Source organism: Myotis daubentonii, chromosome 10 (genome assembly GCF_963259705.1).
Source record: "Myotis daubentonii chromosome 10, mMyoDau2.1, whole genome shotgun sequence".
Lineage (NCBI taxonomy): Eukaryota > Metazoa > Chordata > Mammalia > Chiroptera > Vespertilionidae > Myotis > Myotis daubentonii.
Genome location: NC_081849.1, coordinates 70,598,671 through 70,612,926, shown reverse-complemented (window position 1 = coordinate 70,612,926; position 14,256 = coordinate 70,598,671). Strand labels below are relative to the sequence as shown.

General features: G+C 38.3%; 2 protein-coding genes across 2 annotated transcripts in view; one reads left to right on the top strand and one right to left on the bottom strand.

Annotated features, from left to right (window-relative positions):
* The window catches only part of CCDC146 (coiled-coil domain containing 146), a 114,314-nt gene that overhangs the window by 34,026 nt on the left and 66,032 nt on the right, over positions 1 to 14,256 (top strand). The gene's annotated exons all lie outside the window — the stretch shown is intronic.
* On the bottom strand, positions 4,955 to 10,259 carry FGL2 (fibrinogen like 2). The gene is made up of 2 exons (XM_059712751.1): positions 9,608 to 10,259; positions 4,955 to 7,246 (listed from the first exon to the last, which is right to left on the bottom strand). Exons 1-2 carry the CDS (start codon positions 10,179 to 10,181, stop codon positions 6,540 to 6,542), a joined length of 1,281 nt encoding a protein of 426 aa, XP_059568734.1. The 5' UTR covers positions 10,182 to 10,259; the 3' UTR covers positions 4,955 to 6,539.

The window sequence follows — 14,256 nt, the reverse complement described above, 5'->3', positions numbered from 1 at the left end:
TAAATGCACTCCAACATTTCTATTTCTGTAAGTCTTAGTCCCAAGACATTTCCGGCTTCGTGGCTTTAATTAGTATAGCTGCTGTTGAATCTAGGTTTGTGTTAATCAAGCAAGCCATTAGAACCAACCACATCTGCTCACACCAGCCCATTGAATTAAGAATTCCTGGCAAATATATCTATATCAACTAATTCAATCTCATCTGAAATTGTTTTTTTTCTTTAGTCAAGCAACCTTAAAATCTGACTCCACATGTGTTTCCCCAGTTTTCTGCTGATATAAAGTAGTATAAAGGCTTCTTCTCCAATATGACTATAATTGACAGTAGGGCACGCCCTGCTCAAATGTCTAGAGATGCCAAAGGAGGATTAAGGTTGCTTCCTCATGAGAAAAAGTAAGAGTGTCTTTCAGCAAGAAGAGCCTTAGGGACCACTTCAAGGAGCAAGGGAGGCTGAGTCACTCTTGGGAATTTAGGGGACTGAGTTCTTCAAGTATAGCCAACTTCTCTCATTTCTATTCTCACTCTCAACTCTTCCTAATTGATCAAAGAAACCTGGCAAAGCTATGATTCAGCAGACGTTGCAACTTGGCAACACATAGAATGAAATTACAGTTTGGATTCAACCAACCCTGCTTGTTATCTCAGGGGAGAAAGGGGAGATTTGGAATTGAATGAAGATGGTTTCCAAAGGGGTCTTTAGTCTAATCTGTAATTTTTAAAAATTAAAGCATTCGTAAGTCTTGTGAGATTAAAATTAATTTCAAGATTACAATCTACTATATAAAAAGCCTGTGGTCCTCACGCCATCACGCCGTAATGACCTATCAGCAGAGGCTGCGTGGGGCTGCGTGTGTGGCGAGGCGCTTGGGGGTGGGCGGGGACTTGACTCTGGAGGACTTGACCAGAGGGGCAGGTGGGTTTCTGGGTACCGCCTCCCATGGCGGCAGCGGCCGCAAGACTCTTTCCGGATCCCGCCAAGCCGTGGGACTCTGGGTCCTGGGTCTCACTCAATTTCATGTACTGGGCCCCTAGTATAGTATAAGAAGTGTGAAAATACTTATTTTTCTTTGGAAACTCAGGTAGGACAATCACTGTCCAGTCCAGGACAGCCCTGCCCTCTACATGACATGTACCCAGAGGCTGTACCTGTTACCAGACTGGGAGCCGGCCCTGCTCCAGCAGGATCTGGGACTTGTAGAGTGTCAGGCAACCTCCAGGTTCTTGACTAGCACAGGCAATTTTTAAGACATGAGATGAAATTGAGAGTAAGTTTATTAAATCTTGGGGCAGTGTAGCGAAGGAAGGGCCCTGGAGACAGGATCAAGGCATAAGTAATGCTGGGAGAGCTGCCGCTGCCCATTGCGCCCCTGGGTGCGGGTCTCATCGGGACCCTTAGAGTGGAGGATAGAAGCAAAGTACTCACCTGAGGAAAGAGGGGGAGGGGAGGGGCCGGGCATGCTCAGTGCTCGAAGAGCATATGCTGGCGTCCTTTGTCCTGAGGGTTTTATGTGTTTTCTATAGGCGGGAATTTTAAGGGCGGTCCCAGGGGAGGATCTCACAGCATATTCTCTAGCTCTCCAGGTGTGTCATTTAGAATGCTGATGTAGCAAAGTGAGTATATAGTTGGTTCGGGGGTCATTCTCTGGTTAGTTTCACCTCTATCTTGGATTAGTCTGGCTCTCATTGGTTTTTTTGTTATCTTTCTCCCTAGCGTGATTTAAACCATTTGCTTTCAGGCATCTTTGGTTCGGAAGAATAGGGTCTTGTGATTTACTTATTAGCTGGCTGTTAACTGCTCAGCTATTCTGGCCATTTGTTCAACCATGTGTCTCAGTTTTCTCCATCTGCTCTCAGTATCGTTGGTTAGGGAGGGTTAGCTGGCTGTTAGTTCCTCAGCTACTCCAACCATTTGTTCAGCCACTGGTGTCAGTTTCCTCATTCCACTTGCCAGGGAATTTTATTAGATTCTTACTAGCCTTCCTCAGTTCCAAAACCCCTTCTCAATTTTGCCATTGTTACGTACCCAATCCTGTAGTTTATATTTGATCTCTCTTGCCATATTTCCCCCTGGCTTCAATCACTTCTCACCTGTATGTAGCCTCTCCCAAATCCTCTGATTTGAAAGCCCCCACTCCTTCCCCAACGATAACTCTGGCTTCTTTAGACTATAGCCTTCCTCTACGCGAATGCAATCATGAACCACTTTGAGTAACAACATTCCTGTCTCAAATTCCTTTACATCCTAGAGACAAACAGATCGATTGTAGGGTAGGACCTACATAACTGTTGAATAATGTAATGTATAAGAAAGAATACAGTTGAACCTCGGTTCTCGAACTTAATTTGTTCTGGAAGGCTGTTCAAGAAGGAATTTGTTCAAAAAGCAAATCATTTTTTTTCCCATTAGAAAGAATGGAAATTGAATTATTCCATTTCAGACTCCCAAATGATTTCGTTTTAACCTTTCTTATATACAGTACATGTTTAATGTAGTATTTAATCTATAAATAAACACTTCTTTTATTAAATTTATCAAACCACCCCCTACTGGCCTTAAAGGAATCACTTTCAGTACTCGTTCCAGGGGTGTCTTTCAGGTCATCATGCAGCATCTTCACTTGTTCATATATCACTGCTTTCCAAATGCTGTCACCAGCTAACTGCTTTTTGTTTATCCAAATCAACAACAGTTTTTCCACCTCTTTTATTGCCTGTGATCATTGTTTTTTTCATGCCCTTAGCAACATTAGCATTCTTGATGGCCTCCATATTTTAAAATTTTGCTAATCATTGATTTTGGCCAGCAACAATAGCATTCTCTCCTTGGTTTTGTTGCCTGAGAGAGGCTTTTTGTAATGCTAAGGTATCAGCATGAAAGGATTGTCAGGTCCAATCTCAAAGTTTGTCTAGACAACTGAGACATTTTTTGTGTGAACAACTTGGTTGAGAACCGAATTGTTTGAGATGGGAGACATTGGAAAAGTGAGATTGACTGTATTTCAATGGTATAGGACAAAGAGGAGAGTACCAAATTCCTTCTAATGTCTTCAGAGGAGACTGTCCAGAAGAGATAACTATTTAGGATGATGATGATGATGACGCTTATGTATGTTCTGAGTGATTTACATATGCTATCTCATTTAATCCTCTCAATAACTCTAACGGGAAAATTCTCTTAGTTACCCCCATTTTATCATTGAAGAGACCAAAGAACAGTGAGATTGACTTTGCATATGATTACACAGCTTGCAAAAAGTGGAGCTAAATTTCAAACATAGCAAGTCTGGCTCCTGGGTCCCTGCTCTTAAATCATAGGTGAGAAGTTAAAACTCAGTCGAGGTTGAGGATGGCATTCTACCTAAACCAAGGTAATAGTATACACAGTCATGAAAATATGAGAGAACATGGTTTGCTCAAGAACAAAGCATTCAGTGTGGCAGGAGTGTGCGTAGAGGTGGAAAAGGGCACTAAAAAGGTAGGGAGAAACCAGTTCATGAAGGGGCTTATTTGCTGGATTATATTATGTAGGGAATGAGTTGTTGAAAGGTTTTAAGCAGGACAATAACATGATCAGAACCGCATTTTTGCACAATCCCTCTGGCAGGGATATGGAGGATAGATTGGAATAGATTGAAACTGGAGGCACAGGTTACTATTCAGAAGCATTTGCATTATCCTGAGGCCATGATGAGGGCTGAACCAGAGCAGCAACATCAATGATGGAAAAAGTGGAAATGGAGTTGAATACCTCAAAATGAAACTGAAACTTTTGTATTTCAAATGTGTCAACAGTATTCTAATAGAGGGAAATAAGATAATGGTGTTCCTGTATTTGCCTCTGTCTTCCTGTTAGTAATACAGCACTCGTTAAAGTCTTGAGTCAAAGGTATTATCCAGTTAGGTAAACATTATGCAACTTCTCAGACAAGAGTAAATATATAAATATTATTTCATGGACAATAATGTTTAATATTTTCACATTGAAGAAATAAACAGATATGAAGATTAACTCATATATTACAGTGTTTTTGAAAGACATGAAACAAATTTATTTATACATAAAGAAAAATAAGAATTATAAATGAGCTTATTGTGATGACATTACCCATAAGGACCAGCAAATATTGTTACTAGAATATCTTCTATGCTTCGCATATTTGAGCTCTTTATCTATTAAGCTGATGTGTCATTAATTTCTTGGAGTATTACTGCTTAACAGAATAATTTGATTTTTTCCCTTCAACGATGAGTGAATCCATTCCACTTGGAATTTCTAAGGACCTATTTTTAGTCTCTATTTTCAAAGAATGATAAAGCTCAGAAATACAGTCTTAATTAAGATAACAAATATTGGCCATTAAAATGGAACCAAGACAAGACTCTAAAGTAATATATTTGTTAATAGTAAATCCACGTTTATGAACATTAGTGAATATTAGTAAATAGTTATCTTTCTTTTTAAGCAAATAGTTAAGTCAAAAGACTTGTAGATATCAAAATGTTAAAGATTATAAAAATCTAAAATATATTTAATAAGTAGCATGAAATGATTTTAAAAAGGAATTTCTAAGTTAAAGAATTTTTTATTAGAAAGGTACCATAAAAGATAATGGAAAATAATATTTTGATCCTTTGAAATAAGGTGGGAAGATAGAAGGATAGCTTTTGAATATTTACATGCACTAATGAATTATATGCCAGATATTCCTGAACTGATACCTACTTCCCATTAAATCAGTGCACACTCACTATATGAGCTATTTTTCTTCAGAACTGTATTTTGTGAGGAATCCATTTTTTATCACAGAAATTTAAATTTATTTAAATGTATACATATATTAATAATTGTATATGTTGAATCAAAATGCCCTTATCTGTAATAAATACATTGTATGATATTAAAATGTTCATTTAAAAAAACAAAAAGAGAAAGATAAAGAGTAAATCAGTTACAACATTTACATTTGGTATTTTATTGGGTAGATACGCAGCCTTTGAAATAGACAATTATCAATTTTGGTCTACAGTGATACATTTTGGTCATAACTTAATTCTATTTGTATTTCTCTTTAACTTTTTAACAGTATTCATAATAACTTAATTTTCATCATGTTTATCTAAAAACTCTGTATGTTATATATTATTAAAAGGATTTTTGCTTCTTATTGATTAAAAGTTTCTGCAAAGGGTAATACTTGAAACGTTAACTTGTTACCTAATCATTTTCAAATAATGAGTAAAGATGCATCTTTGTGAATATATTTTAAAATCTTGATTACTATAGTAGAAACAGACACTAGCAATGAAAGCTTGAATGTATTTCCATGACTCACATACAATGAATATTTCAAATTTTATTCTAGAGTATTTTTAAATATGCAGCAGAATACTACTGTTCTCTCTGAAATGACCCCTTTTTACAAAGATTAAACTTAACACATTTTTTATAATCTTTTGAGTATGATATTTGCATTCCAGAATTAATTAATGAATTATAAAAGATCCAGATACTTTTGATTGGTTAAAAAAATAAACATCTTTATTTGAATCCTTCTGATAGTAAAATAACCAATATACCAGTTAGGATCAAAATATATACTATTTGAACTACTATTCTATATATATCAAAATTCATATGCTTTTTATAAATAGACTTATCTATTTATCCTATAAAACTTAGCTTGAAAGCTATTACTGCTTTGGATATAAAACTGGCCTTCAGAGCATTATAGACTATAAATAAATGCTTCATTCTTCACCCACACTAACCTCTTCTAAAGAAAGCTTACCAGTAGTCTTGCACAGTAGTGAGCAATTTTAAAAACTATTAGGCATAGAGAGTAAAGGAAGATAATATTTATGTTAGAGCATTTTTCACCATAAAACATCTAAAAAGTTAAAAGTGAATGAATTACCTTTAAGCTATGGTCCTTATGGTTAAATTAATTTTCTGAATACCACATTTTTTAATATTTTAAATGACAAATATTTTACAATTCATGGAATACCTGGACAGCATTAATTTGCCCGGGAACTAAAATGCTATAGGGTCTTTCTGACCAAAAGTAAATGCCATAAATTGAAGAAGTTTATCTCAAAATGAGGATTAGGGTATTTACATACAAATAAATACCCAAATAACTCCTTATATCCCAAAAATAACGATATACCCTCAGATGTGTTTGCCATAGCCAAAATACAAATTACTTGTGTAAAATCTATCCTGCTGAGTAAACAATTATTTTTTAAATATGGCAAGTAATACAATTAATGTAAAACTTTTCAGTGAATAGAAATTAAGATAATTATAAATCTAATGTGTAATTCTCAATATTCCCTGGTGCTTGCAAATGTTCTTTAGCGTAACAGCAACAAAGGACTCCTTTAAATTGCATATATTTTTTAGCTTTATTTCAGATGCCGTGTAGCATAAGAACCCAGTGTTCAGAGATAAATGTGTAGCCATGGAAAAGGAATACAGAAAGGAATTAATTGCCCTATTAGGTAATGAATACTCAGAGGAATGAGCATTAGTGATTTATGGCTTGAAGTGCTTGGGTCTGATCATCATTTTGGCCTTTTTGAAGGAGGACTTATAGCCACCAGGGTGTGCCTCACTCATACCAGGCCAGGTGCCCCAGAAAATCCCATTACGGACACCTCTGTATTTTTGGTGATAATATTTGCCATTTAAGTTTGCAGAAAGACATGCATCAAACCACCAGCCTGAACTGTAGAAGTGCCCACAGTTCCCAGAGGGATATCGATCATTGTCTCTATCTGGGGTGGTAAAAAACTTCATGTCGTGGTTGTAGTGTTTACTGAAACGTAAGGCATCTCCAGCTGTGCCATTATAGTTACCAACGTGTAAACGGTATTTGAGAAACTCATTGGCCACATAAAACTCATCATACAAGGCATAGAGTTTGACACCATTAAAGTCTTCAAGGTCTATTCTTAGAATCATCTCCTTACTCTTGGTCAGAAGGTGGATTTTATCATTCCCCAGCCAAAATTCTTTTCTGAGGTTTCCAAAGCCTGCTTTGTAGTCTTTCCATGTTTTGTTGAAGTTGGTGCTTCCATCGAGACGTGACTGCAGCACTGTCCAGCCTCCCCCCATGGTCTCCATGTCACAGTAAACTTCGAAGCTACTATTTTTGGGATCCGGTGTAACTCTGTAGGTTTCACTGCTCCTTTTGCCTATAGTGTAGTATTCGGAGCAATCTTTATAGATTAGATGTTGAACTGAAGGGAGAAGAAAAGAAAGACATTGGATTTTGTTTAAAAAAAAATAAATATATATATATATATATATATATATATATATATATATATATATATGCATCCGAAGAATTCTTTGTATGTACAAAAGCAGCTTGACAGCTCCATCAATGGTGATAATGGAACCTTGCTCTGCTAAACTTACTTGAAACCGTTCAGCAAATGCTTGTTAAGGCCTCAGAAAAAGAACCTGGTGTTACAAAGCAGACAACACACTCTTGGTTGGTAATAATTTTGACATCAACAACAATCAACAAAAAGAAGAAGAAATAAAAAGAATAGTTTTAAGAATTTAGTCATTTTTAGCGAGGGCTACCCTCAATAGGCATTCTGCCAAAGGCTTGATAACATTTTACACTTAATCTGCACATGATCCTTATGATGTAGATACTATTGCAAATCTGCTGGTGACAATATTTATATTCAAAGAGGATCAGTGGCTTGCCCAACTTCACAGAAGCATTAAGTGGCAGCATCAGGACTGAGTTCTAGCTGGCTGCATAGCTTGTTCTTGTAACCACTGCATTAATTGGTCCTGAAAGTCAGATGATTCCAGCTCTCCTATTCCGCGCTTACAGAGGAACCATAGGCTTCTCTTTCCTTTCACCTAAAGGGGCTGATGGCCTCCGCTGTCAGAAAGTGTTACAGGATATGTTCCAAATGACGTGTTAAAATTCTAATGCACATCACTGATCATACATTCACATTTATTTTACTTGCTTGACCACTAAATAAAGAAGCTCAAAAAAAAAAAAGAAGCTCAAGTTAAAAGGAAATTTTTTCAATAATATTCCAATATTCTTATTACCCAAAGAAAGTATTTAGCCAGGCTTCATATATTTGATTCTAGAAAGAAATGACAGGTGATTATGTTCAGAATAAAAATAATTAGGTAGCATGGTTCTGTAGGAATCCAATACAGGTATTTACTCCCAGATAATTTTTATAAAAATCTATCCCAGATAAGTTAAGTGTAATATTGGCTGTCCCCCCAAAAAAAGTATACACACTTTGAATAATTATAATAATTTCAATGTGTTAAATCTAAACAGAAAGAAACATCAATGAGCTATCAGCTGTTAACGTGTGTATACATTTGTGGGGGCACTCTGTATAAACTACTCTAAGGCATAATAAATCTATTCATGCGTATTTAGGATTCAAAGTATTCTGATATTTTCCTAAAACTTTTAGTTAAAAAAAATAGACGAGAATCTAATGTGTGCCCACGGATGTCATCTACCTCTCCGCCTTGCAATGTGTAGGGTAACTTCAGATCGGAGCTGCCTCGTGTATTAGCAACAGAGGTCCTGAAAAGCCCCACCTAGCTTCACTGGCAGCTTCCCTGGGGATGGAGCAGGCATGAGGTACGCGTTCCAGATGAACGTGATCCCTGCCCTAAAGCACCATATCCCTTCAACCTCACACTCGTGGTAAGTCCTAGACCTAATGCCCAGATGGCTTTCCAAAGTGTAACAAGACCATCAGCAGCTGTGGCCCCAGGAACTCAGATGCACAGCCAGGGTTTGGAGGAACCAGTGCCACAGCTGGTTCATGGGCAGAGCAGGCAGTTAGGTTTGTTATCTTTGACACACATTTATTGAAGTTAATGCAGGTCACCTGGATGGTGAGGATGGGTTCTATTGTTACATGCTTGGATTCTACTAAAAGAGGGGGGAAGAAACAAGAATGTGCTCCTTCCCTGAGTGGCGTTCCAAATCTCCCCTTACCATGTTTTTGTGTCACTAGGTCTCAAAGCAAAAAGTTTTACCCACACGTGAAACCATATGACTGCCTTTATTCCAGCTATTAAATCTCCCATTTTCACTAGGTATTTGGGGTTATCTACTGCAGATTACTTGCCAAGATCTTTCAAAGATCTCCTATTGCTACATGAGAAGGAACGGTCAGCAGACCATAGAAACTGACTTTCTATGAACAGAGTACAACCGCAAATACTGCCTTGTCTCTCTCTATGTTTTCAAGCACTTCAGTAAAGAGAGAAGCTAAATGCACTAAAATGTTAAAAAATTCTATTTCTCTACAAAATTTACATGTAAATTTGACATCAGCCAAGTGCTTTGAAATTGAAAGTGCTTTGTAATGGCTACAGAACTAATCATGATTTTTGTAACTACCATTTCTATGATCACACATTTGCAAAGATATTAGTATTTTCCGCACTACCTGGGTGAATAAAAGGCTTACTTTATTTAACCAGTCATTTTTTTTTAACTTATTTGCTCGGGTGGTTGATGTTTATAAGTATTGTCTAGCTACCTAACATTCATGAACAAATGGTAAGAAAATGGTTATTATACATACCTGGACGTGATTGTATCTGTTCTTGACTGGGACACTTTGAACATTTCCCATCCAAACTATTGACCACAAATGTCAGATTTGCCACTTTGCTGTCAACATAATTTTCTACATTGTTCATGTTTACAAGATTCAGCTTCTCCAGGCGACCCTGAAGCACGTCGATCTCCTCCTTGGCGTTCTTCAGGTCAGAGGACAGCTTGTTCACCTCGCTCTCCAGCTCTGTCACTCTGTTGTCATCCGCCTCTCCAGGGTCTCGGTTGTCATCCGCCTGCAGTTTGCTTTCTTGGCAACATTTCTTCAGGCTGCTGACGATTTCCTTGAGGTTCTGGACTTCTTTGAACACCTCCTCCATCCTGCCGAACTGCTTGGGGAGCTGAATCGTCAGCGGGGGCAGGTTCACCTGGTAGGGGCATTCGCCTCCCTGCTCGCATTTCCCTCTGCTCTCTAGCCTCACCGGGCAGGCGTCCTTGGCCGTTTCGTCTTTAATTTCTTCTGTGTCATTGTTTGCCGCAACCAAACAGCTGTAAGCAGCCAGGACGGCCGAGCTCAGGCAGCACCAGGCGGCTAGCTTCATCTCCGCGGGCGGCGGCGCGCACCCCAGCAGGGCAGTGTGGAAGCGTGCTGGGCTGGAGCTGTTTTAACAGCCGCCGCTGCCCCGGCCTGACTCAGGCTTTCTGTTGTCAGAAAAGGGCGGGAGCACTTGCATCACAAGTTTCAGAAACGAGGAGTTGCCCTCAGCCAACTCAGTTTGCCAAAAACTGTTCCCTATTGCCGATCAGAAGTACGCTCATCGGGGTTCCTATGAATTGCTTGGATGCACATATTGAACAAATTTTACTTTCATCGTTTACTTGATAAAGCACAAGAAAAATCTTGTGTTTGAAAATAATTATGCTCCAAGAAAATCATTTCATTGTACCTAACTCCACTAGAAAAAAAAAATATTTTGAAGATACAAATTAAGTCCTAGTTATATTCACACTATCTGAAGAACAGAAATACTTACAGAAACAGAAATAGTCCTGTTTTCCTTTTTAGTACATGGCGTTGAGGGTCCTGCATTTTCTTCCATGTTGGACATGCAGGTGAAATCTTAAAATTTTTTAAAAAAATATAACGAAGTGCATCCTTCTGACTTGTGCCATGGACTGTTTGAAAAAGGGAAGAAAACTGGTAGTGGGGGACGGGGGGAAGCTGCTTTTTATTACTTTGACCATAACATAGTGTAGTAGAAATGACTAAAACAGTTAAAAGTACATCATTGTCTTTCAACAAAACCAGCAGCCTCCTCCTCTGCCCCTTCCCATCTGTGAGGTTATGTTGTCATCTCCCAGAGCTGCCCCAGTGTAAGTCTGTGAACGGTGCCCGCGTCTGCTGGGATTCTTCTGTCTCCAAGCCTCTTTGCCTGCCCTTCCCACTGGCAGTCCTGCTCTGCGAACCCTGCCTCTATCGCGGGCCCCATTCACCTGCTCTCTATGCCTCTTGGTGTAACACGTCAGCACTCAAGACTTTTCAGACTTCTGTTTCATATTTTTCAAACTTTTCTCCTCAGAGGCCAAGGGCAAGAAGGAGGAACAGGTTCAACTGAAGAAAACCACCTCCTTTTAATTTGTTTTGCATATTGGCATCTCACACGAGATTTCTTATTTAAAAGCCCTTTATTGCTTTAAAAATAATTTCAAAGTGACTGATGTGGCTAAAAATCCAAATTCTTTATTATATTACTTAAGGTACTCTGTAATCTATCTCATATTTATTTCTTGAATTGACTTTCCTCTGTACCCTCTTCATTCCAGCCAAACTACCCTTATTCATGTTCTCTAATTGTGTCAGGCTCACTTTACATTCCACAGCTGTATTTACTCCTGAATACTTAGGAGGCCTGGATCCCACCCCTGATCTAGCTCTTATCGGATATATAGATTATTAACTTTACTGAGCCTTGGGTCTTGTAACTGTGAAGGAGGAATTTGGCTATTTTTCCCTCGTACAGGAATGAGAGTTATAAAAACCTTTGAGTGGAGTGCTTCAGGGGGGAAAAAAAAAGTGTGTATAAAAGTAACATTCTTTCCAAATAAATTTGTCAAACATGTTCTACACACCCTATGCCTCATTTTTCCTCCATCTTCTCCCAGTCTTTTAAAAAATTAGGTTGTTTTCTCTTCATTTTATTCAATATATTCAAATCAGTTTTATACAATTTTTAAACTTTCTGATTAAAAATATCTATTTAGTCTCCTAATTTTATTTCTCTTCCCTTACCCACTTTCAAGCTGTGACACTCCCCTGTTGTGGGGGGAGACATAAATGAATGATTAGATAAATTTTAAAAGAAAGAGAATGATTATAATATAGATGATATAAAAAGCCCATATAATAAAAGGCTAATATGCAAATTGTCCCCTCAACCAGGAGTTCAACCAGGAGTTTGACCAGGGATGGGGTCAGCCAGCGAACTGCCCCGCAGCCCCTCCCCCTGGCCGGCCTGGCCTGATTGACCCTGATCAGGGCAGGCCAGCCGGACCCCACCTGTGCATGAATTTGTGCATCAGGCCTCTAGTATTTTATAAAGTAGAAGCATAAAAACAAAGTAATATTTTAAAAGAAAGAATAAGATATTATGTAATAATATCATATAAAGTAGAAATATATTGGAATAATGTTTAGTTTAAGGTACATTATTAAATGCCCTTGACTGACTAGTGTATATATCAATCCATATAGTTAGCCAGTCAAATACTTATTAAGGATCTTCTGTGTACTTGGACCTATGCTAGAACATATAGAAGATGTAAGCCATGGGCTCTTCCATTTGTTCATCTATTCATTTATCCATCTATCCAGACATCATAGTAACTGAGCACCATCTACATGCAAGACTACACAGGCACTTAGCCTACACTAGAGAACAAATCATACAAAAATTCCTTTCCCTTCTTAGGAAGGTGTATTGAGGATCATGTAGTTTCTTGTGGGACAATCAAGGAAATCAGAAACACTTTTAAACATTTCTAAATCTAACAAAAAAGCAGCTTTCTGGCTCTTGTAATGGGCTTTGTTTCATGTGCTTGAATCCAGGATTTGCTTTCCTAGCACTACTGCTAATTCTTGGGCCCTGCACACCCCCACTTAACCAAGGGCAAATGGCACAATCTCACCTGAAAAGGTTGACTATACTGTGGAACTGGCTCCTGTTCCCTCAGGACCCATAAATAATTCCCAAGTAAAGGCAGAGAACTGCTTTATTAATCAGTTTTTGTTGACACTGATAGATGATCCTCTGGGCTCTCAATTTATAAAATCACTTACTCCAGGCAGACACTAAGTGACTACCAAATGAAAGCCTCAGTCTGCCTAGAGATTTATAACCCGTGGGGCCAGGGCGTGCTGTGCTATAATTAGTGCAAGAAGCTTTCACAAAAACAGTCTCACTATATCCTCCCCTCTCTACAAGTACTTGCAGATGAGAAAAACAAAACAAAAACCTCAAAGCAATCAATGACTTGCTCCTGGTCTTACAGTACTTAAAATACAGAGTTGGAGCTTGAACCTGGGTCTGATTCCAAAGTTCATGTCTTTTCTCCTACGCCACATAGCCAGGCATATTGGTAGCTTGTTATGGAGATCCTGGTGCTTAATCACCGCTTGGATCAGTGGGGAACCACTGAAGGTTTCTGAGCAAAGGAATAATATAATCAGTTAGGCACTTCAGAGAAATTAATTCATCAGTGAAATACTAGATGCAATGGAAAAGGGAAAGATTAGGCAAAGAGAGCAGTCTAGAGGCCATTGAAATACTCCAAGCCACTGTTTCCTAACGTGTGTTTCTTGAACATGAGTGACCACATGCTGATGAATGTTATATGAAAACGGAGTTCCAGGACAAGCACCTCTGAAAAATATCCGTCTTATGCTAAAGTGTATATGGATGGCCAAGAGGAGGTGATGTATGCTGCATTTTTTAAACATTAATTAACAATAGAAACCTTTTATTTTCTAGGACAATTTTTTAAGAAATGAATCTTCTGCTAGAAGCCAGCAGGAAATAGTGAGAAGTGGTAGTGTGGTGGCAGGTGAACCAATGTAGTGGCAGGAGGAGTGGTAAAGGGGTTGCAGACATTATTATAAAGACTGATAGAAGCCATAGGATCTGATAAGTGATGAGAAATGGAAGAAGAGGAGCGAGAACTGAGGGAGAACTGTGAAATATGACTCTGGTTGAAGTAATGTCATGGCAATGAGAGTAGAGAGGGAGCAGTAGGTTGGGGAGTATAGAATTCTTACCCTCTGGCCTTGACCTTTGCTTCCTTCCTCTTGCAGAAAACTTTCTGCATTTTCTTATGTGCAATCTCCCCTGACTCCTGATCCCTGACATCCACTGATCTGCCCCCAACATAGAACTGACACATTATGCCCATTTACAGATTTGTTTTTCAGACCTAAATAAGTCATTTAACACCAATAGATGGTGGAATTTCAAAGTAACAAGATTTGTTTCTATAAGCCTGATGATAAAATTACTTTCATCCATCTATATTCACATTCACAGCATATTCAGACTTCTTTAATTTTTTTTCTTATACAAAGTATATTCAAAGGAGGATCTGTATTTACTGTTTTTGGATGAGATTCCAAAAGTAAAGTTTAAT

Bases quoted from the DNA above. Each gene is read 5' to 3' on its own strand.
- FGL2 (XM_059712751.1), bottom strand. From the start codon at position 10,181: ATGAAGCTAGCCGCCTGGTGCTGCCTGAGCTCGGCCGTCCTGGCTGCT. The intron at 7,247-9,607 runs GTATGTATAATA...TTCTCCCTTCAG, and splicing joins ACAGATACAATCACGTCCAG to TTCAACATCTAATCTATAAA.